General features: G+C 36.3%; 1 protein-coding gene across 1 annotated transcript in view; it reads right to left on the bottom strand.

Annotated features, from left to right (window-relative positions):
• HLCS (holocarboxylase synthetase (biotin-(proprionyl-CoA-carboxylase (ATP-hydrolysing)) ligase)) overlaps window positions 1-27,459 on the bottom strand; it is a 117,843-nt gene that overhangs the window by 54,807 nt on the left and 35,577 nt on the right. Inside the window, exon 5 of the mRNA XM_009891321.1 lies at window positions 19,965-20,236. Coding sequence (XP_009889623.1) covers window positions 19,965-20,236 — 272 coding nt within the window. The remainder of the gene's footprint in view (window positions 1-19,964; window positions 20,237-27,459) is intronic.

Here is a 27,459-nt window from a genome sequence, read left to right on the forward strand (position 1 = left end):
ATACATTGCTGCATACACACAGCTACATTCTAAAGTTATCATCTTCCATATTTTGGATTTTGCTGTTCCACTATTATCTTTTGCATGTTTGCAACTGCATTCCTAAGCGGGATTTACAAAGTTAAGAGAACTTAAACCCAGTGAAACCTGTGGGATTTTCTTCTCTTCTCAAATGCCAAATAGAAAGCAGTTTTTGCAGAAGCGCACAGGTTCACACACCCACACCCACTCCCACACACCCCACCTCCCAGTTATTAGAAAGGCTGACTTGAACATTTAATGTTAAAATTAATGTACTGTTATGTCCCACTTTAGGAAAACTATGCTTAAAGACAAGACAGAAAGGAAAAGCACCTGTTTATAATTAGGAAAGATATCCTTGGCATAACTGACCAGGCTGTCAGTAAGTATCATTGCTAGGTAGAGCTTTTAGGTTTCTCTTGCAGCATACGAATTTCCTAGAATCAAGTCACATCCTTCCAGCTGATGTGGTCAGTACTCCAAGACTTTATGTGCACAGCAAGCTAAGACCAGCAATTGAGATTCACGTGGGATTCCCAAACTTGCCTTCACTAATGAGCTCAAGTATCTGCAAATAGTAAGGAGGGCAGCAAAGCACAATACTCAAGCTAACTCAGGTTAGGAATCTAGGTTCAACCAGGTATGACAGTGTTGCATATGCTGGTTTGAAACTAGTTCAGACAATCTATACAAACTTCGTATCCAGACTGATTTCACTGTACGCTTACCTTATGACGGATAAGGTATTCCCTCATGTTGCTATTTAGAAATTTAGCAAGAATTTTTTTATTCCCTCTTCTCTTGTTGTTATACATGTGTTTGAAATCTCTAGTTCTCCCCCCCCCTCCCCCCTTTCTCTCCTCTAATGTTAGCAGGGCATAATTTTCATCAGCACACATTTAATATGAACTAAATCAACAGTTTCCTTTAAAACAGAGAGTCCACCATAAAGGCGTAATACAGATTTGCTCTGTTTCAAATTTTTGAAATAAAGTAACTGAATTTTAAAATTGCTAAGTTATCTGCTACTGTCACCTACACAGCTACAAAGTTTTATGCAGCTCACTGAGATATTTAATGAAAATGCTATTGACTTTTATCATCATAGCACTGTTAACATTTTAAAATAGCATGGCTCTAATCCCAGTAAAGAAATAATCTTGACAGCTCAGGTCTTCTGCTTATTACATGGCTGCACAAGTGGCAGCTTCTCAAATAAAACGTCACAGCTATGAGTTATCTGGAACTAAAGTCAGTAAGGGAAATTTCTGTTGTCATATACAATCCTTGGCACCAACTCACAAACATGAGAGATGCAAATGGCAGCTAAAACTATGGTGCTTGAACAATTGCACACATTTGTGAATGCTGGAGAAAAGAGAAAAACAATCAGGCTTTCCTCCAGGTACACAACACATACAGTCCCTCATTTTCCTGTCCCCTATGGAGCACAGAGTCCTTCACTCTCACCTCAGTTAGATGTCTGTTCAAGTTCTAGTTCAAGTTTCTCAAGCACACTTACCTGAGAAAAAGATCACTGAGTTCTCATCAGTTGAAAATTTTACTCTGGCTGAGGCTGACTAAAATCAAGCAGGTGAAAGTCTTTGTAGTTGACCAGCTGGACTCCCAGCCAGGAATACAGACACTTTCAGCAGCTCATGCAAAGACCAGCTGTTTAAACAACTGCATTGAAATTACAGCCCATGAATCTCCATTGGGAAAGCATCAGCAAGTGGACACAACATCTTCCAAGCAGAAGACAACTTTCTGCTGAAACATACTTAAATTAGGATCATGAAAACCGAGTTTTAACTATTCACACTAGTCTGAATTGGGAATGCAGCTAGCTGTTTGTTACACCTCTTGAAATGGCTGGTCTTCTAGTATCTTAGGGCAGCTGAATTTCTCAGAATTAGTACCCACAAAAAAGGCACAGTGGCTGTATCTCACAGTTAAAAGACTTTTCTGTTAAGTTAGCTGCATTTTCCCAGTGAACTAGACAGGTGGTTTCTTTGGCAATCTGCGTTTTTTTCACTGGGCAGTACTTCAAAATGGTGGCCCTCATCTGTGACATTCATTCCTAAAAAGGACATGTAGTGTTCATGTCACAGTAAATGAGTAAGAGCTATCGCACATCAACCTTTAAATTATCTATCAGGAGTTGTAGTGCCTGAAAAGGAAATATTGCATCCCTAGCAAAACAAACCAATGAACCACCCACATGAACCAGCGCTTACCCAACTCAGTGCAAATGAAATAGTGGTCTATAGTCATCCAGTCACCTAACCACAGTAAGGAAATATTGTTTCCTCCGAGGAATTCTTTCTCAAAGTCTCCGTTTAAGCACTTCATACTTCCATAATTCTGTCATAAGCACTTGGCAGAAGCTGTAATACAAACATAACGAATGGCAACCCTTACCAGATTACAAACTATAGTCTCTGAAACTTGGGCCTCCAGAGACATCTATTTTATATAGCAGTTTTGTATGTGTAGAGATGTATCCAACTGGGGCATGAAGCTACACTTGCCAGAAGCACAGTAGCTGCTGACTATATTCCTAATTCTAGGCATCATTGCTATTAGAGCACATTTCAGGGGATATTATGACATGGTATAAAAAATTCAGGCAGTATTTCAAAATAGCCAGAGAGTTTCCTGGAAGACCTGTTATGCTTTCCCTCAGTAGTACGTCCAAGGTGTTGCCTTGCCTAACTTGATGCACAAGGGATTTGGGGGATAATTTCTGACCAGAATTTTAAAGCTGATGAAACTGGACCTACATTTAAAAAGATGCTTGGAATGACCAAAGACACGTATAGGATACTTTGAGAAAGCTGCATCTATTGCTTGCAAAAGCATGCAGAATTACTGCAGAAACAGTTCCAGCAGCAGCAGTTTTCTGCAACACCACTGTGGAATTAAATTAGAACCTGTTACCAGAAAACCCACTTCAATTAGGTGGCGAGTGGGTCAAAGGGTGCAATTTGTATTCGTAGCTAAGCTTTCAAGGCTTTCTTACTGCTCATGCTTCTGTTGTGAATGACACAAATATTTCATTTGTATCAACAGTGCTACTACCCTTTTGTAGTCCTTTAAGTACAACTAATCAGAAATCTCCTACATTACAAATCAAAAATCACCTGTTTCACACCTTATCTGTGCTATTTTGTAGAATCAACAGTACTGTAGGCCTAGAAAGTACATATCATACTGTGTCCTATTAAGAAAAATTCAATATAACCCATTTTTCACCATCCTCTGCAGAGTATGCGAATTCCCTTCACATAAACTTTTGTTTTCCGTAGGGACCTCATCTTACATGCATCATTCCTATTCAACACATGCAGCATAACAACATAAATTCAATTTAGAAAGATGCTTGCTGACCTTTACATTCAAATGTAAAAGGGTGTTCTACCTTTTAATTTCTTTGATCTGTTACTATGCAAGAAATTACTTTTTTTTACATGACTATTTTTGCTCGGGCTTATTTTGCAACTTTTATTCAATATCCCATAATACACATACAACTATAAAATCACCCATAGAGAAGGCAACATGTCCGATATCACTTAAGAATCTGAGAAGCAAATTTTTTAGTTCTTTGTTTAGCTAATTTTGAAAATGAAACCTAACAATTCAAATCCTCCTAAGTGCTGAAATAAAATGTTATTTCAGTAATTCTCTGAATTACGTTCCGTCATCACAACAAGAAAGAACCCCCACAAAAATTTTTCAATTTCAGCCTATCATAAACCTCATGAGTCAAGGATGCATGGAGTTATGAGAACTAAAGGATGAGGAACAAATTACATTTTATTTTTCTTAAATATGTTATAATTCAACTTTCCAGTAAAGTTGGAATTTGTCCCTGAAAACACACAGCATAATAGTCACATGTTAAATAGGCCTTGGGAAGAGCCTTGAAAAGTATTCTAGCTAGTTTCCAGAACAGGACTAAACCTGCTCAAATCCCAAGCAGAAAGAAATCGGAGTATAAATTTTTTATCAGCTTATTCGTATAAATGTATGAAAAGGGATGCCTTAAAAGATCACAAAGCCGCTTCATAAGATTAAATTTTGTCATATAAAAGACTAGAAGTAGATACTTGCTTCCTTTCAGAAGTCTTCACATGCTTACATTATTAAAGCTCACAACTGGAAATACATTTCATATACTCAAGCCTACACGAGTATATCCTAAACCAAAACTCTTCTACCAGGTGTATTTGTTAAAAATATAATATCTACACAATGAAAATAAATATATTTAGACAGCTAGTGCTTTTTGTTCTGAAAGCAAAATTATGAAGCACATGGAGAAGAAATAAGAAATCATTCAAGAAAACCCAAAGAGGACTGTTAAATTCCCACATTAGGGAAGGTCAAATTATACTTTCCTTTAGAGCCTGTAGTCTCAAGTTGTATATTTAGAGCTTGCTGAAAACAATTGTGTATTTGAAGAAAAAAACAAAGTTAGAAAATGGAACAAATATGACAGGTAAATTTAAGCCCCACCCCTGTACCAAGTTCCATCTTGTAAGTATTCCTAAAAGCACACACAGTCTCAACAAAAAGTTATGTGATTCAACATGCAAGTAAAAACACGAGCAAGTCAGTCTTCAAGCAGCATCAGGAATACTGCAGAGAAAATACTATACCAAGTACTTTATGGCCAGTACTATTTCTGGCCTTAATTTATCAGTCCACTTCCACCCAGAACTGTTGTGCCACCTTAAAAAGAAGGCTTTAAATGATGATATACAGTTAGATGGGGCAAAAAAAATGGGGGTAAGGCAATTTCAGAAACAAACAAAAAAAGCAAAGCCAACTAGATTGATCACAGTCACCAAAAAAAGAAGCTGCTCTCCAAGAAGGACAGGATAAGGGCATCTATTGTTAGAAGATCAGATCACTTGTGCCATTGACTGACAAATGGGAGACTGGACTCCTGAATGATCAAAAGAACTAAGGACATGGATATAGCGAAGAGCAAAACAAAACATAAACATATTTCTTGCAGGTAGTGACAAAATTTTGACTTGATGCGTTGAGATGAACAAGCAGAAGAGAATTTCTTTTCCACTGTAGATCAAACTCACCGATTATGATCTGGCAGAAGAGAAGCAGTACAGAGAAGAGGAGAAATTTAAGAAGGGAAACAGGTTCTAGTCAGTAGATTTTGACAAAAGACTGAAACAGTTATACACTCATGATTATGGATTGGCTGAATCTGAACAAGAAAAATCTGTAGTAGAAGCAAATAAGGTATCCTGAGAATTTCTTGATTCTGCTTGAAACACAAAACCTTAATGTGAGCATCTGCCATACAGCTGGTACTTTAAAACAGACGTAGGTAAAATCAGAGTGGACATAAAACTAGCTCACATTTTCTGAAACCCAATCCAACTCAGATTACTGACAAATAATGCAGACACCACACATATCCTAGTAACACGAATATCAGTGTTTCAAAACCACCCTCCAGAACGTGTTCACACAGAAAAAAACCAACATGTAAATGTAACTAATGCTAGGAAGACCTGATACACTATGTAATATGGTCCAGTGCAGCAATCTACGCACAAATGGCGTACACACCAATAATCACCTACTTAGGAAAAACCACATCTAGGGATCATATTCCTACCCTTCTTGTAATGAGGTGGGTATGAGCCACTGCGTAAGATGGAGAGATGGTTAATGTATTTTGAAACCTGAAAACCAGAACGAAGCACCCCAGATTTACTAGAACACATAAAACTGAAAACACACACTAGGCAAATACTTCTGCCTTACAGCTCATTCCCTTGATAATATTAATATCCCACAATAAAAAAAGACCTTTAGAAATACTGAAGTACATGACAGATTGAAAATAAAACAATCAAAGTTTGTGATTTCTTTTTTTAAATTGAGGGACAGTTCATAATACACAACCTTCACAATTTAGCTTTTTTAATAGTTAGGTGGTTAAAGCTTGTACAGACATTCACAACATGATTTTTTTTTAATTCGGTGTTTAATGATTCTGTTAAATACAGAAAAAACCCACCCTACTTTACTGAAGAGCAGTTTGTTCATGTCACCTAGCGTTGTAGTAGATGTGATTGCCAGCTGGCTTCACAGCCAGCTAGAATGGGCGAGCAATCCCAGCAGGCTAGCCCACAAAGATGCCTGGCATCTCTTCTGTGAAGTCCAGAGTAAAGTGCCTGGAGTGCTGTTGTAAAAATAAATAAATAAAAAAATCCCCAACCAAAACCCAGCTTCCTCTTCAACCAAATTCAAGCCTCCTATGCTAGCATCCATTAGATAAAGAGGACAAGACAAACACGCACATAAAACGTCCATCTGAATTATCTCACAGTGCAAGGAAAAGTGAAAATGAAATTATAGCATAGTTTGACCCTTGGAGTTATTTTTCATATTTTATTTCTCTCTGATCTAGTACTTTGTAATCTGAATTTAGCTTAGGCTTTCTTTGTATTATTACCATCACTGTAAAAAAACCTTCCCTATTTCTAAGAAGGTTTTGCTAGGTACTAGATAAATGCAGTTGCAGACCTAGCCAAGTAATTAAAGAGAACCCAGTTCCAGATCCTATAAATGCAACCTACATTTCTACATTTCTTGTTTTAACACCACCTCAAATTTTTTTTTAAAAGAACTGAACAACATATGTGTTTAAAGTATGGGAAGAATTCTACTGATTTTAGTTAAAAAGCTATAGCCCTCTATCACTAGAAAGCCTCCCTGACATGAGTTAGAGAACAGTTAAATAAAAGGAAAATTTACATCCAAAAGTTTTGAAAAATCTAGGGTTACTACGCTTTATGAGCCATGTCTAATTTGTATGTGGCACATCTGGTATAATAGATATGATATACAAGCAGGCAAATATTTGAAGTAATAAGTGTTTCCCAGTGTTAAAATAAACACCTCAGCACTTCAGATTTTTGCTAAGCAATCTTTCCTCAGTGGGAAAGGAAGCAGGGAAGGAAGGGTACTTATCTACTTATCTACTGTTACACACCACCATTTATGAATTATCACTTGCTCACCGAGATTTTTTGGTTTCAAATCCAAGTAGAAAGCATTCCATTTCACGTGCTTCATGTTCACAATATTTCACTGCTTAACTTGGCAAAACATCAAAACAGAACATTTTCACCCTTCTTAACCTCTTCTGTTGGCACACCAGTTTATTAAGCTAATGCCTCATAGCAAATACTATTTTCCCTCTAAAGCAATATAATTCTGTTGTCATGAACACCCTGTATTACAGCTTCAGCCAACTAGAGAATATTCATTCCTTCACAGGTAAAGGGCTACAGTTTCTGTCCAGTTGTTCCCCAGTTACTAGTGAAATATGTTTTGTCAATGACTAAACATTATCTGTTTTGATGACCACTGAATGCCGAAACCTCCAAATAGTACATGAGATGAAAAATGGGTTATCAGGTAGAATCCTAATGTTCCAATTATCTGCACTCCCACAAATACCTACCATACTTTCTATCCCAATGCTACGTTGAAATAAAAACCAGAAGAGTCTGGAACAGTAACATACCTTCAGCAAGGAGCTAATGATGACCAGCAGACGTTCTCCCAGACTGACTTATGTTATACCCAACATGTAACAGGACCTGCTTATTGATCAACCTGGACTTCATAAAAAAGAAATTTTCAATTTTACTCCAAGTTTACTTATTCTTCCCTTTTCCTTCCACCCTCCTCCCAAAAACCTGACTGTCTTGTATCTAAAATCTTCAAAGCAAATGGTTTCTCTGTTCCCTTTACTAGCTGGTTTCCATAGAAATCAGGGTTGAATCTTCTGGTGAGTCCTGCAGCATAGTATCAATTAGCATTAAGTATACAATGTGTTACATCTATTTTTGCAGATGTCCCCAAAAGACATTTAGGTCTATCTCTTCTTGTGTACTCCTATTTCTGCATAAAACACTAGGGAAAAAAAAAAAAAAAGACACAAGTTCTGCAATTTCTAGTTTTAATAATTAGTACTAATTATTAAAACTAGAAATTGCAGGACTTGTGTCTTTTTTTTTTTTTACTTATCAGTCAGCAGCTATCGGAATTATTTCAATTAATGAAATTACATGTAAAAAAAAAAAAAAGACACAAGTTCTGCAATTTCTAGTTTTAATAATTAGTACTAATTATTAAAACTAGAAATTGCAGGACTTGTGTCTTTTTTTTTTTTTACTTATCAGTCAGCAGCTATCGGAATTATTTCAATTAATGAAATTACATGTAAAAAAAAAAAAAAGACACAAGTTCTGCAATTTCTAGTTTTAATAATTAGTACTAATTATTAAAACTAGAAATTGCAGGACTTGTGTCTTTTTTTTTTTTTACTTATCAGTCAGCAGCTATCGGAATTATTTCAATTAATGAAATTACATGTAAAAAAAAAAAAAAAGACACAAGTTCTGCAATTTCTAGTTTTAATAATTAGTACTAATTAATTAAATTGTAGTAACAGTAAGTTATATCTTATCCATCTCAAACATGAAATCAACTCAAAAAATAAAAAATAAGGTAATAAAAATTACTGATAACAGCAAAAATAAATTTGATACTGCAAATGTGCAAGGAAACTACTGGGAACAGAAATAAACATAATATAAGCAGAAATCTTCTTTTTATTGTCACCAAAAGATAAGCATGAATTTGCCATCTCTATACCAGAGATTATGAAATAGAATAAATTTGCCTGGAAGATTTCAATATGTTTTGTATACCTAAAGCTACAACTGTTTAGACAAATTACTAGATCAAATTAAGACCATTTTATAATACCATTTATGGTGCTGTGAAGGCCATGTCTGGCTGTTAAGCAAAATAATTCCTCATCTTGCTCCGTCAGAAGTGTTAAAAACCTCGGGAACAGTACCCTCAGGAACATGTCATACAGTGAAATACCTATGACAATACATTCTGTAATCAATTTCCAGCTCTGTGGGTACAGCATATGGCTCTGTGGAAATCTGAGTTAATCAAAGAAACTTCAATTCCTAGGGACAAGATTAGCATAGTCTATTAGATCCACTGCAAAGGTGATACTCTGGGACTGAATGTAGTTTTCTAGGCTGACTGTTTCCATACAGCAGGCATTTCAACCAGCTACATCAAGAATCTTTAATTGCCATTGCTGCTTAAAAGCAAGAAGCCTCTTGGGATAAGGATTCCTTCGTACTTGAGGCTTTACAGCACACTGGTACTGTGGCACACAAGGGCATCTTCCGTCTGCTTTTTCTGTCAGCATGTTGTCAGTATTCTGACAGAGAAAACATGCCCCAGAAGAAGAAATCCACACTTAGTTCCAAAGAAAACCACCTAAATATAACAACTGAATAGTAGCAGAAGCTGACGCAAAGATAGAAACAAAATGACTAGCAAATAACCTGGAATCACGGCGCTCTGTTGACTTTCCAATACCTTCCCATTAAAAACTCTGTGGTGCCTGGCTATCACAAGAAATATCCAAGCCACTCACTACTGCTTTTCAAAAACTTTGGCAAAAGCTGATTATTTCACTTTTTTATTTCCAAATGGACAGATAAATTGTGATGGAAAACATTAAACATTCCACAAGCATCAATTCTTGCTAACCTGACATGGTCTACTAACTTAAAATTATTCTCTATTACATGATTTCTACATGACATCAACTACCACACAAGATTTTAAATGTGCATTAAAGCAGGTGGCCACCAGCGATTTCTTTTATATCTCGCATCTGGTACCATACTCCACATAATGTATACATGTTATCTTTTACTATTAAATCAAGACTTGAGTGAGAGCCCTTTATCTAATTTCCAGTTGTGAAACTTTTAACAGTCTTGAAAGCTGTAAAATAATATTCTTTTTTTTTGCATCTGCTGGCAGTATTTTAAACTATGTTCTTCTTTCAGGCTAGTCTGATGGATGGATTATTGAGATCATATAAGCATTCTTCTGTATTACTTCATAAATGCATGATCTTGACAAAACTTCTGTTTCAGAAGCCAGTAGCACAGAGCTTATTGGAAGATAAAGGTTAAAGAAACCCTAAGAAAATAGATAGAAAAAATTTTCTTTCTCCTAAGGCTGGGATGAGCATCTATATTCAACAAAGAAAGAAAATGTTTTTTGGTACAAGATCAGTACTTCATCAGAGAGTTATATCCAATGCCAGTGATAAACAATTCTAAAATGGCTTCTAAGCCTATTTGATACCCTTGACACCTGCATTTACACCAGTGTATCAAACAACTATTTGTTCCGAGGGCACCAAGTCCTGGTTTACTCCAGTGAAGAGTAAAACTTTTCTAGCCACTGAAGTATTATCTGCATGTTATTCCTCCAGTCTAAGTTTCACTGCAACAGTCATAATGCGCGTTACACTCCCTTAAAAGGAAGCTGGATCTGTAGCAACTCGTTTGCTAGCTTCTGCTTCAGACATATGAAAAAAATCAGGTCTTACGTTTAAACAAAGCAACTGACTATACGGGTGAAATATTTTAGCTGAAAGATGACGCAGCAGTATAAAAATACACTGTTCCCTTTCACTAAGCCCACAGCCCACTGAAGTCTACCAATAAGTTTTAGGGGCTTAGAAATGGGTGACTGAAATTCCATTTTGAAATTTTAACCGCTTATACAAGGATTTGAATAAAGATTGTAAATTAATGGATGGAAAGCATTACAGTCAGGTGGAATGAATTCTGAAGCTTTTCTACTGTCGTGTAACATGCAATTTAATAAATTACACGGTATCCAAAAAGTACAATGCAATATGTTTTAAGCCACATTTTTAAAAGAATGAAATGTAAGCAATTTGTGGGATTCTGATTAGGTATTCAAAAATTATTATGATGGTAGGAAAAATTAAAAGGATTGCTAAACATAAACAAGCAAAGCAGGACATTGTAATTTGCAGATTCAGTTATTACTGTAAACAAAATTATTATTTAGCCTCAACAAAATAAAGTGCTTCCCTTTCCACATACTCCCCAATTTTCAAACAAAAAAATAAGAAATGGAACCACCACATGCTTAAGTGGAGCTATTACCAGCCTTTATGACTTCACAAGAAATCAAACACAAACACCACGTAAATTATCTTTCAGTAGACAATTTGCCACTTAAACAATGGAATATTGGGCTTTTGGTCAGTAATTGGTTTGCTACGGACTCAGACACCATGTAGATTTTTCCGCAATTAATATTGCAATCTTCTTACATCCCAATTGTTTGACCTTAAGCTTAGCGTATTTGCTCAAGAAATATTCAGTAAATACAGATTTGTTTCCCTTGAATGCCATATGTTTATTTCCTCTTTCCTAAGTCTCAGCCTCCACCTCCCTACTTTTTCTTCTCCTCTTCTTTTCTCTTCAGTATGCCTCTTCATGAAGAGACAGACTGATGATCCATTCAAACACAGATCAAATGAAATGAAAAATGTCTATAGGACAGTTTAGAGTTGCATTCCGCAACTGCATAATGTAATATGCCATAAAAGCTTTGTGTTTGCAAAGAATCCTTTAAAACACTTCTGGTTTTTTTTATGTAAGATAATATCATCAATAAAAATAGTGTCAGTTCAAGTTTACAAAAAACATTTGGAAGTCCATCCACATTTAACAGTTAAGCAACAAGAACAATGCCAGTAAATTCTTCTGAAAGCAACACGAGGTACAGCATTTTATAGCAATCCTGGGGATCACAAAACTGCAGTGGGGGAACCTCGCTTTTTTTTTTAAACACCGTTCTACACACCATGACATTCTAGGCTAAATGATATGAGGTGTGATAAATGCAAGCCTTCGTTTGAATACAAACAGATTCTTAAAATATTTTAACTAGGAGTATAAGTGAAAATAAATCAGGCCAGTGGGATTTAGGTAGAGAATTCTGATTCTGTGTGATTTTCTTAGTTTACTGCTTAAGTTAGAAATTGCACAAGCTTTGAAAGTTTTTGGCTCTGGAAACAATCAGGGAATTATTCTAAAATTAAATCACTATCTTATGACTGGCAGCATAAGAATAAACAAAAAAATCAGTGTATTTATTCTTACCGGCACCGGAACAGGTGCTGTCTAAACTTGCCTAAACAGCCATGCCGTGAGTTTCTTAGCTCCTACCTTAGCTCCCATACTGTTGTAAATCCAACCTCTTTTTCTTCCTTTTTTTCTAACAAGGGCAAAGAGATGGAGATGTGCAAAATGGAAACTGAAAGCCATGATCTATCTTCAAGTTTCTAAGAAATCTGATTATGGTCTTCTCCCTGTGTAGTCAGAATGAGAAACTGGCATCTCCAGAGGATAATTCAGACTTTCTGCAATTGCACTTAGTTGTAGTTCAGATCTTTGTTGTAGTTTCAAATAAAAGTGGTTGAAGTCAAAACCTATCACACAGCATGTTTGTGTCCATGGCTGACAACAGTGATTCTTCCCATCAGTTTCCTAAAACAATCAGACAAAAATCACTGTGTAGATGTAATTCCAAGGCTGAGGCAGTCCCTATGCACCACTTAAAGCAAGTGTAATGGCCAGAGGAGTTGCCAAAGCAACACCTACGAGGCTCTACTTCTTCCAGAATTCCCATTTCCTGAAAAAATAGGGAGTCAGTTTGGAACTTGCTAGTGCTGAGTATCTCCAAGACATCTCCTTCAAAGATCAAGTGTAAGAAACACGTGCAGTGCCCAGCCAAGTGCATTCTAAACTAGGGCTTCCTCAGCCACGCATAATGTGGGCAAACCCTTTAATCAAAGACATTGTCAAGCCACTTAGATACCTAACTGCTATTGTGTTTTATTTGAACACAACATCTCCAATTTATTCTTTTACTAGTCTGTTGATTATAACAATTACAATAAAAAGGTATGGCGGAGAAATGCAGATCCAGGACTTGTCCAAGCCCTGAGCTGCTCAATGAGGTTAATTAGGGAGGCGGGAAAGTTGTTTTCATCTCATCACATTATCAATATATCTTTTTAAGTCAATGGGTCATGTCCTACACTGACTTATGCCTGTCTCTGAGTTTTTTTAACTTATTACTATAAGCGCATGACTTCACTAGTAGCTATATTGTGATCTGAGCTCGGACTGGTGGCAATAGATGGCAGGTTTCCCAGTGCAGAGAAAGCTGTTTGATGACCACAAGGATAGCCCTACCTGATATGCGTTCACACTGACATTACAGAACTGACACTGTTATACTTAACAATATGCTACAAAACGATGATTGAAAAAGCATGAAAATCTCTTCCTCAATGAGGTGCTGTCTTGGTTTGAGGTGCAAACATAAGTGCTTCTGGGTAGTTTAAGCTTAAGAAACACTTCTTTTTACTAAAATTCAATTGACAGTCATGGAATTAGCAAATTAATAGCAATAATACACATGTAATATGCTGTAATTAATACTATAGATATATCTAACAATATTGTATATATTATTATGATATATTGTATTCTATTACATATATTATATGCTTTTTCAAGTTAATCCTCTTCAAAGAAATGTGATGATTTCTAACTTCAGCATTCAATTTTTTCATCTTAATATGAAAGGCCTGTTTTAAAATGTGTGCATGAAAACAGCACTGTGTAAAACAAAACAGTAAAATGTTATTGCAACTCTTCCATTTCCGTTCTTTAGCCTTCATTTTAACTGTGCAGTCTTACAGGGTTACCTCTCATATTTAACAAATGATGAGTGCTCCAAAGTTATATGTGTATTCATATGACAATGCGAATTGTTCAGGAACTTCCAGCAGCGGGGTAATACAATATACTATAAGAGTTCAACGTGGGTTAATTGCTCTGCAAAACGGGTATCTTTTTTTTATGACTCAATCCCCTTTGGGAATGCCAAACCTCCCCCTGCACTGACAGAAACCGTGCAAGCTGGGGGCCCACTTTGTTAACAGGAAGAAAATCTACTAATTTTACATAACAAAAAAAATAAAAAGGAACATATTTTGCCTTCAATTCCATGAAAAATCAGACACACAAGGTGCGTGACAGGAAAATAGGGACCTAATTGTTTAGCGCCCTCAAGAACTGTTCACAACAGGTGGAAAGAAAAGCACGGAAAATTGACGCAAAGGAGATGACAAATCCCAATACAGAAATCTTTCAGCAAGCATGTAATGAAAAATGGTATTGCAGAGAAGAGTCTGGGAATGGCACAGAACCAAAACAGTGCCAAAAACTTCCGAATTCCTCCCTTTCTACAGGCAAGGAAGGGAACAGACTTCTTGGCTGGATTACAAAAATTCCTGCATGATCTTTTGTTATCAGGCTGAAGGACAGCTTTCTCTAACACTGGATGATGCAAAACACTACCAATAAGTGAATGGAAGAATAAAGTATGAAATATTATACATTTAAAACTAAATTAGCAAAAATTACTGTTGAAATTAATTTGATTTGATTTAAGGGAAACAAACATATTCCGTTATTTGAGCTAATCTTTATCACCAAAGGAAGGCACAAAATACTGAACACAAAAAAACCCTCGAGGAAAACAAGCACAGAGGCGGCTATTCCAATGCACTAACTTGCTTCTTTTGAGAATAAAAAGCATTTCAACACTATAAATGAAAAAATTGAAGTTTAAAAGTTGGTAACCCAAATGATGTAAAGAGCAAAGATGGTACTATATCATGGCTAACTTAAACGAGGCAGATCTAGATTAAAGGCATAAAAATCCTTAAAGAGCAGGTCTATCACCACTAGTATCAAACTTTACCTTGTAGGCTAGACATTAATCAAGCAAAGAATTCCTATCCCACACTACAGTTTAAAAATCAAACAAAACCGAGGGATATAAGCTTTTAAAAGCAATATGAACTATTGTGAGAGCTCTCTGCACAGAGGTACTCATTATCCGAACTGAAAAAATATTTTTAGTTATGTATAAGATGCATACACCATTTAAAAGCAACTGACCAATTCATCAAAACTGACACATTTTTAAAATATCCAACAGCAATGCCTACTTCCTGAAAGAAAGACATCCTTCCTGCGCACCATAGTATTTTCCAGCTCTCCAACATGCATTCTTGAGGGGGAAGGGTGTAAGGGGTTAGTTTTTACAAACTGTTAACATTGGCGATAAAACATGTATTTACAGCAGATCATTAATGTACTAGGACAGTCTCACCGTGCTAAAAGACAAAGATTACTCTTTGAAGACGTTGTACTCCAACAACCCATACATCTTCAAGAGAGGAAACCCCAAGGTCAGTAACGCACCTTGCAGTTGGTTTTGACTATTACAGCAAAACAGCTTCCTCCACCAACCCGAGCATACATTATGAGACACGACTAGGTAAAATAATATTAAAAGTAGTAAACAATTTTCATAGCTTTTAAGAAAATGGTTGATCAAGTGGAGCCAGTAGCTGTAAGAAGAATAATTCTGGCTTGTAGTTACAGTCCTAGTGGAATTCTGAGGCAAATATCCAAGAGGGGAGGCTTTAAACAGGTACACCTGATGATGGAATGAAAACAAGCACTGCATGGCATATTTTGCAAAGGCTATGTTAATGTCAAGTTTCTATCTTCAAACCACATTTCAACCCACTCCCCACAACTTATCTGATTTTAATTTGTTTTTTAAAAAATATGGTTTAAACAGAGAATAAGGATGATCACCGAGGTGCATGGAATGACTAAACGTGAGGCCACTGTGTTTACATAGAGTAAAACGTCACAAGGACTTGGGAAAAAAAATAAATCACTAAGTGCAAAATACAGTTTGTGAACCTCAACTTACTTGCTTGTGCCTCTGAAGTGCCATTCCAATCTCCTTCAACGATATGCTACTCTTACTTTTCACTAACTCCTAACTGCATTAGCAGCATGCATATTTGAATACAACTAAAAGAAGAGTTTTAAAATAAAATGAGTCCTAACGTTCACTTTCCAAAATTAGAGGTGTAGTACAATTGTTAAAAACTCAACAATATGAATCTAGAAAAGAAAAAACTTCAAGGGCACCAACGATGTAAAGGATTTTCTTTTTCAAAGCTTTTAACTGTTTGGAAATTGTTTATTCTAAGCTGACATTTTATTTAAATATCCTATTCAGCAATTATGAAAGCAACTTCATCCCACATTTTATTTCCACTAAAATTGACCATTTTTGTGTCAAACTCTTCCTAAACAACAGCACTTTGTGCTTCGTAAATATTGGGGAAAAGGGATCCACAATGGCATTTCATATAGAATATATCACATGCTGGCTTAATCACGAATAAATCAAATCTTCTGCCAACTAAAACATTAAAACAGGATATAAGGTGCTGGTAAAGAATAAAACTGAAACGTATATCTAATTACTTTTTAATGAAATGCTTGTGAAACCACTGCAGCCAATTAGAGTGTGCTAGAAATATTTCTTTATCCCAGGTCTTGTGAGTCTAGTAAGTATGACTCTATAAGGTAACACTTATATCACTATACTAGATCATCCTCAGAAATAATGGTTTCATCTTAAATCATGCAATCCCAGGAACACTCTGAGGAGAGTAGACAGAAAAAGTGGAACTGCTTCAGCAAGGTTACCTGTTCAGGTGGCATTAGGATAAATACCTTTGAAGGCAAGGTTTCTGAAATGAAACTTACAGAAAGAATTTCCTTTTAGAGGAAAAACAAGGGAGCTTCTAATCTTTGGTAAGGATTTTAAATTTTAGTTTAAGAAATAAAAATGGGAATGCTTTTAAAAATAGTCTCAAATCATTCAAATAGTTTTTAACATGAAATCATAAAAGCAATTGTGATCATTTAAAACTATCTGTAATTTAAACAAATCTTTATTTTAGAATTAGACTAATGCTATTTAATTTTAGATACCTACAGGTGAATTCACACTTTGCTTGTTACCTTTGGACACATAAATGTATGCCAGTGATAATACAGTGTGTACATTAATAGGCAAACTGCCAAGACCTGCCATCTGGAGAGCTAATGAACAATCAAGGGATCCCAAATTAAACTACAGAATTTTCCCTTAGAATCTTTAGGACAACACTGTCAAGTTCAATCTATTCACTTAGCCTCCAGAATCAATTTTTCAAACTTTATGACAGGTCTAATAGTTTCCACCTGTTTCTCTTGCTTGACTTTTGACTGGCACGTTACCAGCCAGGGTGGAAATGCAGACAAAGACCCCTATTAGGCTCCGGCTGTTTCTCTACTGTGAGGTCGCTCAGCCATTAAATTAGTTCCAGCCCACTTTCTCCTTCCACATCTTAATTTTTGGGTGTATGAAGGTTTGGGGAAGTGGAAAGGAAGAGAGACAGAAGTCTGACATTCAGCTGGTGGCAAAGGTATAAGAAAATCTAAAGTCACAAAAGTTAAATGCTGAATTTCTTTATAATTTACTAACTAAAAATTTACTCGCTAAATTTACTACTATCCATACTAATTAAGTTTTTGAGGTGTCTGTATCATATTTTCAATTATCACTAACTTGGTAAAGTTGGAGAGACCTAAGAGGTCTATCATTTAACATGTGCTTATTTCAATATATGATTACATAAACACGGTACTGTAATTCTTTTCTGGGAATCACAAATGATCAATAGGTACCTAACTTCTGTTCAAGCAAAAACCCTATTTTTTCCTGAGATATGGTTTCCTTTCATTCAGAACTGGCAATTATAAAAAACTGACATACTACACACCTTAACAAATTCATATTGGTTCATTTGGAAGTATATTAAAAACCTGACAACTTTTTTTCTTCAATAAAAATTATCTAATAGGTATTTGCATCAATTTCTAGTGATCTATGAAGTGCTACCATCTGAGAAGACTCAAGGTACTTAGCTGAACTGCAGATTCCATGGACCACATTATTCTATTATCCATGACAACAAAGTATTTACAATAACATTAATCATAATACTTAAGCAAAATATTTTAACTCATTAAAACAAAGGTCCTTCTGCAAGATAAATTTAATTGTTCAAATCATAATCTGACTAGGATCATTTTCCCAGTATTAGCTCCTTAGAGGCAGGACTTCTAGTTTACATCTTACCTGAAAACTGACTACTCAAGCTGTATCATGATGGGGAAAATCTTGAAGACCTATGTCTATAAACGCTTCATTGCATTTAGACTACGCAATGTAAAAAAACCAACCTGAGTGCTGACCACTCTGCTGGTACAGCACTTTAGAAATAAGAGAGTAAAGGTTACACAGTCATTGAAAAGCCAAGACCACTCCTCTTACCTCCCTTGCCTTTCTTGATAATATAATCATATACAAATTAGCTACACATGATTCTCTTTAGCTTGTGATATCTAAATAAATTCACAAAACTGTATTATATACTTCAGCTCACTAAGATGCATGAATAATGTCACTGAGAACCACCACCAAAAACCAACAGTCAGAGAAGAAAGGTCTTGACCTATCAAATGATCGCTTCGTCGGTTTCTTCACAGTACTTATGCTTTCAATCCAATGGGCTGAACATGCTGCGAATACTAAAAATTAAGAAGCAAATGCTACAAATGCTTCAATAAAATAATCTTTTATTTTCAATGAAAAAATCTCTTCTTTGCAGCCTCTCATCAAACTTGCATGTCTGTGTACGTCTAAAAGCCATTGCAAAATCTGTTGCAGGACAAGGATGCAGATCTGGGGGAAGGGGAGTAGCAAAATTAGATAGCAACATTTTTTTAATTTGTGTGCACATGAGTACATATACACACATAGAGAATAGTTTAGAATTAAAATAAATTTGTATATGATTCCAACTGTCTCTAAACTGCAATATTTTTGCACAATTTATCATTTGTAAATTCTATCACAGTGTCAACTGTAAGACTAGAAAATTATTTACTTCAATAGTGTTATAATGCATCCTCACTCATCGATTTTTGCACACATATTCTAAACCAAATCACCTTTATTACTTGCAAAAAGGCATATTCTATAACTTGTATCAGTCTCAATTTAGGCCCTCTAGCTGAGAACTAAAGCTATTATTGCTCGTTAGCAAATCAGTTACAATAACATTCAAGATGATTTAACTGATGATGTTGATTAAAAAAAACCCAACAACAAATTACTGAGGTTTTTTTCAACAGTAAAATTCATCTGCAATTTCTGCAGATAAATTAACACTGATACTCAAAAGTAGCTATCAAGAAAAGTTATAGCTGCAGGTAGAAATGCACATAGAAAAATCTGTCCTGAAGAGCAACAACTTCCCAAAGACAGTTTTTTCCATCAGACTATTTCATGAAACATAACAGTATAGTCTTTGTACATAGACTCCAACCTAAGATTTAGTAACTGTGATTTTCATATCGCTTAATCCCATTCAAAACTCTAATAAACTACCTCATTCACAAGGGTCATCTATGTGATGATGAAAGAATGTCTAGCATAACCTTAATCGATGTTTAAAAAAAACAACAAACAAAACCACTAAAGAGCATTTTAGTGAAATATTCAGTAAAAGGAATGAGAAAAAATAGTAATGTTAAAATTAAGGCCACAATCTACTTGGTATCACTTTTTTCATGTAACTAGCTTAGAAAATAACTTGTACCAGAAAATGCATACGATCTCCAAAATATGCGGATTTAATACCTTAAACTTTCCTGTGGTGATGTTCATGCTTTGCAAGAGGAACGATTAAACTCCACTGTCAAGTAAAAAGTTGTCTGATTTCCCCACCTTTTATGGCTTGGTATTTTATACATTATCAATTAATATCCTGTGAACTCTAATACCTCTATTTTGTGTCCTATCTAGAAGATAACCAACTTTCTTTTACTTTGGCTAGCTTGTAGGCAACAAAAGAGAAAAAAAAAAAAAGTTTCTTTCTGAACATTGTGTGTTACTATAATTATGAATCCCAGATCAGAAAGCTTATTTCGGTATGGTCTAGATCACTATCTTACCCATCTAGAAGATTCATTGTTGTGGTGGTAACTTCAGTAAAAAGAAGAATCTTTCCAAGTTTCTTTGTTTGAAGATTCTGTTGATATGTCTTCAGGCTGAAATGTTCTGATGAGAAGCTTCCCATCTCAGTGATGACTGGCATGAGAGACGGAGTTACCTCTGGTTTTGATTCCCAGGATGAAACAAATTTAAGAGACACTTTGCTGGATGCTCTTAATCCTTCAGCATCTACATTTCCCTCAAGCCATTTCAGGAAAGCAAGATGGATTTCCTGTGGGCAAGGGAAGTAAAATCAGGCATAGAAATACAGACCACCACACATGAAGATACAGAAACATTCTTCTGAGAACATTTTTATTCAAGCAATCATCTTCTACTTCAAAATAGGAAAATTAACTCAATTTCCTCCTCAAAGACCAACTTCTGCTGCTTGTTCTAGTGCGGCCTGGCCTGACTACTTGGTACCGTCTTCCTAGACTTGAGACCATGCTCCTTTGCAATTTACTTAGGCTTAAGCTTTCCCTACAGGGTTTGCAGAGGTTCGGAAGCATGGAGTGCATACATTCGTTTGCGTTATGCAGGTTTCTCAACATGCTAAGTTTCTTGAGGGTGACAGAGCACTGGAACAGGCTGCCCAGAGAGGCTGGGGAGTCTCCTTTTCTGAAGATATTCAAAACCTGCCTGGATGCATTCCTGTCCAACCTGCTCTAGGTAAACCTGCTTTGGCATGGAAGTTGGACTAGATGATCTCCGAAGGTCCCTTCCAAGCCCTACCATTCTGTGATTCTGCGATTCTTTGCTGGAAGCCTTTTAGTCAATTGCTAAGACTCAATTTGAAGGATAAAGCAGCAGCTAAGAAAAACATTTACTGATTTGTCAGTGGAATACCTGCTAAAAGGGCTCACACCTTCAGCTAACAGAAGCCGCACTACCATTACCTTAAGTATAGGCAAAGGTGGCTGTTAATTAGCCAGCTAAAAGAGAAGCATGTCACTCAAGAATGCACACAATTAAGAAAATTCTACTACCAATGTATGAAATGATGAAATGCAGTTGTATGTATGCTTTCTTGTCCTTGTCCCAGTCAATGGCACAGCTCGTACACATTTCTGTGCAAAAGATTTTAAAAGTGAAATATACATGTACATACATATATCACAGAAATCACAGAATCACAGAATTTTCAGAGCTGGAAGGGACCTCTAGAGATCATCTAGTCTAACTCCCCTGCTAAAGCAGGATTGCCCAGAGCACATTACTCAGGACTGCATCCAGGCGGGTCTTGAAAATCTCCAGAGAAGGGGACTCCACAACCTCCCTGGGCAGCCTGTGCCAGGGCTCTCTCACCCGAACCGTAAGGAAGTTTTTCCGTGTGTTGGAACGTAACTTCCTATGTTCCAACTTGTACCCATTGCCCCTCGTCCTGTCACTGGGAACCACTGAGAAGAGTCTGGCTCCATCCTCCTTCAACCCACCCTTTAGATACTTGTATGCCATAATAAGGTCTCCCCTCAGCCTTCTCTTCTCCAGGCTAAAGAGTCCCAGCTCTCTCAGCCCTTCCTCATACGGGAGATGCTCCAATCCCTCAATCATCTTAGTTGCCCTTCACTGGACTCTTTCCAGCAGTTCCCTGTCCCTCTTAAACTGGGGAGCCAAAACTGGACACAGTATTCCAGTTGTGGCCTCACCAGTGCCGAGTAGAGGGGGAGAATGACCTCCCTCAACCTACTGGTTACATTCTTCCCTATGCAGCACACACCAAAACTTTGCTTTTTCTCTCGTTTATTTTAAATTATTTAGAAATAGATTTTTTTGAATGTGAAATGAAGAGATTAATTGCTTGGATTATTACCTGTCTGGTGACAACCTGAAACACCTGTTAACACATTCATAGAACTCTTTCTATAGATATCTAATTCTGCTTTGAGAGATCTGATATGAAACGTTTGCCATGTCTTCAGAAACTGTAAGTTAACAACCCACAAATACAGATGTTGGGACTTGTTTTTCCTAATTGTGTATCTCAGATTTCGAAGAGCTTCAAGAGACAAAGTGGTCTTTTATATGACATACGAAACCACAAAAATTGTATATTCTATTCTACTGAAAATAACGCACCAGAGATTCTTGCTCTCAAATTTTTAAAAGGAAGACATTTGACTTTCAAATAAAAAGCTTCTAACCAAATACATGTTCCTCCTTCCCATTACTGCCATATCTGGAAACCAGAATATGGGTGTTTCCTATGCAAATGCTGAAGACAGGACTAAGATTTCTTGCCCTTGAACAAGGTGTCCCTGAGCTCCAGCCCAACTCTTTAAAACCCAAACTGCAATTAAAAGCAAACTTCCTATAAACAGTTATCCATCCAAGGAATTACTCCAATTGTCCAAATCCCATTGTTACATCTTAAGAAGGAATGAGAAAAGTGGTCCTGTTCCTAACACCTTTCTATAGATTTTCCATCCTCAGAAACTGCACATTCTCAAGTTTCACATGGACACTGCTTCTTGTGTGACGTTCTTTGTATGCTGCATGTCAGCAGACTTACTGGTTTGCAGCCCTGTAGTAGGGGCAGCAGAACATAATAGGAAGAAAGGAATAGTCTCTTTCCAAATGCAATCAGGCACTAGCTTCTAAGCCCCAGGACAGCCTAAGAGTGACTCAGTAGCTAAATTTTAGTTACAGAAAAATTACTTCTCATTTTTTGTTTTTTTTTTTAAGCTCCACCTGAACTCTTTCCATCTAACTTCCTGGATAAAATATGTTTTAAATATTTTCTTTCCTTTTTTTTTTTTTGCATATGCATCGTAAATGATGATGTGGCATTAAAGGTTTTATGAGTATTTCTTTGACTTGATCTGCATGAAGCACTTGTATCTTCACTTAGTGTAATATCATAGCTTTGACAGACTGCTGCTAAATTCTTTACACACTATCCTACTTGTTTTACACACACAGAGTAACTTATTAGCTGTAACTGATATTTAGAAAAATTATAGCTTTCATTCTTTGAGGGAGTATATGGAAACTGTGCTGAATCAGAAAGTGCATTTTCCTATTGCTTTGCAAACACAGAAATTCATTTAGCATAATCGAGCATGCAAGTCCTAGACACAAAAACATAATTTTAACTCACATAAGGATGGGTTTACAGACTTACAGAAATAGACATTAAGTTAAAAAATAAAGGTACTTCAAGTATTATTAGATTCTAAACAAACAATGAAAGTGCTCAATACTACACATCAGAAAGTCTGGTGTACTTTTGCCACAGCATACTTTCTGAAAAGAGTGAAATAGCACATATTTGTGTGATGTTACATTATTAAAAATATGCCACACAATTCCTACCATTTATCCTCTTGAGTATATTCTTTCAGGTGATTTTTCCCCCATAGTTTTTAGGTTTACTTCTTGATTTAATTTTCTTGTTTCTAATGCATACTGAACCATTTAAGAATTGTTACATGTGTATAATTATGAAGCTAATTTGTCCCATAATGTACATATTTATTGAGCTGATCAAAAATATAAACATGAGTAATACATAATCACGAACAGCATTTGATTTTTAAAAATTCCTAAAAAATGTGGGTTTGCATTTTTAATGAAGCAAAGTTTCAAGTACTGTCCAAGTACATGCTAGAAAAATCAATTTTCACTCTAAGAACCTCCTTCACACAAAGTTACGGGAACACGGATGCTGAACCAATGCACTTTGGTCCCCAAAATTATACCGACACACAGAGAAGTACATTTTTGTATAATGAAAAAAACATATACAAGAAGTCAGGGTTAACCTCTGCTTCAATTCCATTTGAAAGGAGTATAATCACATCAGAACCTGAACTGTGCGATCTGTCGCTTAAGTTCAGGATTTAGCCTGGAATTCAAAACCTGTCCTCAGCTGCGTCTGCCGTTCTGCAGCAACCTCTGGTGGCCATTTAAATGAAAAGCGTTGGTTCAGGAACTGTCTGGCCTTCCACATCTTGAAACACCAGATCAGGTGTTTCAAGCAAGGCACCCAACACAAGGTAAGGGAATACCCAAACTCCTGGCCACTGCTTACCCTGACCATTATCAAAATCCTAAAACATGCAGGTATAAGCTTCAAATGAGCGTGTGATCAAAAATGCTGTAGCTGTTGTATATTCAGGCACTGACAACATCTGCAGCTACTTACACATACAATCATACTATCTTTATTACGCGTATTATCAGTAACACACTTTGTAAATATAACTACACTTGGTTTAGGGTGGCACAAATATATTCTGATATTGTTAGTCATCATTAGTGCATCAGTTTGGGAAAGGAGAACTGAAGTCAAGCCAGATTTAAGTCTCCTATATGTTGTGATTTGGGCTGGACTGGCCACTGAAACGAAACTGTTCATTTTTCAAATCACATTTTATAGGTACATTCCCTAATGCAAAGGTAGCGCCTTCTTTCTTAAAGTAAGAATGAAATTTGACATGTCATGCAAAAAACTTAGTGACAGGACGAGGGGCAATGGGTGCAAGTTGGAACATAGGAAGTTACGTTCCAACACACGAAAAAACTTCTTTACAGTTCTACAGGGTGAGAGAGCACTGGCACAGGCTGCCCAGGGAGGTTGTGGAGTCTCCTTCTCTGGAGATTTTCAAGACCCGCCTGGATGCAGTCCTGAGTAATGTGCTCTGGGCAATCCTGCTTTAGCAGGGGAGTTGGACTAGATGATCTCTAGAGGTCCCTTCCAACTCTGAAAATTCTGTGATTCTGTGAAGAGAGCTAATCAGCTTCTCATAGTTAAAATAATCAACTACAAAATTTTCTATCCATATTTTAAATGGTAAAAGCACAATATATTTTCAATTCATAGTAAAAAACAACTACCAAAAGCAGAAAAGCAATGTATCAAGAGAAACTACCCATCACTTCTCACTAAGAAATTCTCTCCCAGCACTCCAAAGCACAACTTAAATCCTCCTGCACAGAAGCATGGAGAGAGATGAAATTTCAGAGCAGTGACAGCTTCACTGAACTGGTACCCAGGGACAAACCAATTAACCAGAAGAATTTTGATTGTCAGATGAAAATGTCACTAAATAAAAAAATGTTCTGAGCAGACAGGGAGATATAGTGGATGTTAATTCACAAAATCCATAGAAACATAGAGTAAGGCTACTGCATACTACATACCCTCAGCTCCTCAACTGATCAGCACAAAGGTTTATTAGGGCTCACTGTATCAAGGAAAGGAGGTCCGACATTACAAGTTGTTGAACTAAAGTTAAATGGTTATTTTAATGTAAAGAAGAAAGAGTAAAGCTGTATTTTGTTTATGATTTAACATCTGCTTTCTATGATTTTAAGTTTGGTCAGGTGTGTTAAGAACCTGCTAGGTAACAGAAGTTTTCTTTTGCTGTTTAACTCTTTTATTTTTGTAATCATTAGTTTCCACTTCTCCTTAATGCTTACTTAGCAGTTGAGATTGAACAAAAAGGAGAAAAGAGGGCGACATAAGAGACAGAAACCAGCTGCATGTGAACCCTTCTCTGTTGTAGCATAAAATAACAGAAAATTACAGCTCCTGATGGAGAGGATTTTATTTGCACCTGGGCTCTATCAACCAATGAGACTTAGGCACAAAGCACATAAACTTTCAGTTATAATGGTTCAATATAATCCCAAATCCTAGCCTTTATTTTTGTATTCTACTTATATATAAAATTTGGATGTATTTTCTTATTTTTATATGTATGTTCATATACACACACAGATCTATGCAAGTATCTCTCTCACTGGGCATGTTCAGGAGCTGCTCTTTTCTACCAAACTCTGTGACGATAGATCTTAAACTCTGTATCAATGGAATTCTTTGTTGAGACAAAATTCAGTCACAGCCTAAATTCATTTGGTTTCTATTAAAAACATGGAGGCGAAACTAAACGAAAGCTAAAAATATAATGCCATAAAACAAACAAACATTATACATCAGTCAGCTCTCTCCTTGGGAGGAAAAATGAGAAAATTTTAACTACTGATGCTCTACCCAATGACTCAATACTGCGACTATAATATAATATTCTATTTTAGCCTTCCTTGTTGAGTAAGTGAGGCCAAGTATTCACCTTCTGAATACATAGCTAGAACACGATTTAACAATTTTTCTTCTTCCTTTGCATAAAATAGAATTGTTTCCAGTCAAGTCCCTTTATTTTTGCTTCACTGTACTTTAAAAAAGTTTGCAGTTGATGTATTGATTCATATATTATCAGTTGAGGTACTCATTAAATCACATACGCATATATGTTTATTAACTGCTAACAAGTGAAGATCACACAGGCGTAAAGTACCAGTCTTTTAGAGAAGCACATGAATAGCCCGTTTGGAGCATAACCACATTTATAGACATCACACCTTCAATATGGCTAACCTGCTTTTTTTCCTAAATTGGGTGTTTTCAAATGAGTATTATTCAGTTCAGGTATGATCTTAAATGTATGCATTTCATATGAATTCTATAACAGCACTGATGGAAAAAGAACACATTTTAATAAAGAGTGCACGGCCTTTGGAATCTGATTTCAATTTTAGAATATAAAAAATACACACTGGCATATACATATACACAAAAAATACACCCTCCTTGTATTACACAGCTTTGCCCAACAGTCCTACAAGTTTAAAGGTGCTAAATTAGCCACTGGAGAGCTTCCATAGCATCTTTTGAATCCAATAGAAACAAACTGAAGTCCAACGTGGTAGTAAGCAGTAGGCTGGCGCCAGCAAAAAACACATCTACCGTGGCAACTCCAGCCCTGAATGCTAGCGACTTAGGAGGCCAGCAGCAGGAAAAGTCAGCTATTAGCACAAGAGGGCAAGGTTTTGGCAGACATTTCTGACTAATGAGGCACACAAAACGCTTTTCTGATGCTGCCTGTGTTTTTACTTCCTGTAATAATGCCATACTTTGAGATCTGAAGCAGATTACAGTTTCATAACACAACCATAGCCCCATTTTAAAATCATGTTCATACTTAGTCAATATAGAAAAATGCTAAAAATAGATAAATAAATATTAAATGGCACCAAAAAACCTTACTGTATATATACAGAAAAAATGCGAAGTTATATACTATCCTTATTGCTTTCAAACCCTAGCATATATACATTACCTTTTACTGAGGCTTTGAAAAACATTTTATAAATACTAAGTTTAGTACCACAACCATTCATTAAGATGTTTTACTTTCTTTTACCTGGGGGGAGGGGAGGGCGGGGAGGAACCCAGTACAATGTCATTTTCTTTAGAAAAAGGCTGAAGAAAGGAGAAAAAAAAAAAACCAAAGAAGATAATCTCTGGGCGATCACAGCCTTGACAGAGGAACTGGAAGAGGAGGAAGAATAGGCCTGCTGTAACCTCTTCCATAGAAACACTCACAAAGATTGGAGGAAGGTTGCTCTTCCCTCCCGAGGAAAACAATACTGGCAATTAAGGTGTAGCGG

The sequence above is a fragment of the Charadrius vociferus genome, unplaced genomic scaffold, assembly GCF_000708025.1.
Source record: "Charadrius vociferus isolate BGI_N301 unplaced genomic scaffold, ASM70802v2 scaffold298, whole genome shotgun sequence".
NCBI classification, from domain to species: Eukaryota; Metazoa; Chordata; class Aves; order Charadriiformes; family Charadriidae; genus Charadrius; species Charadrius vociferus.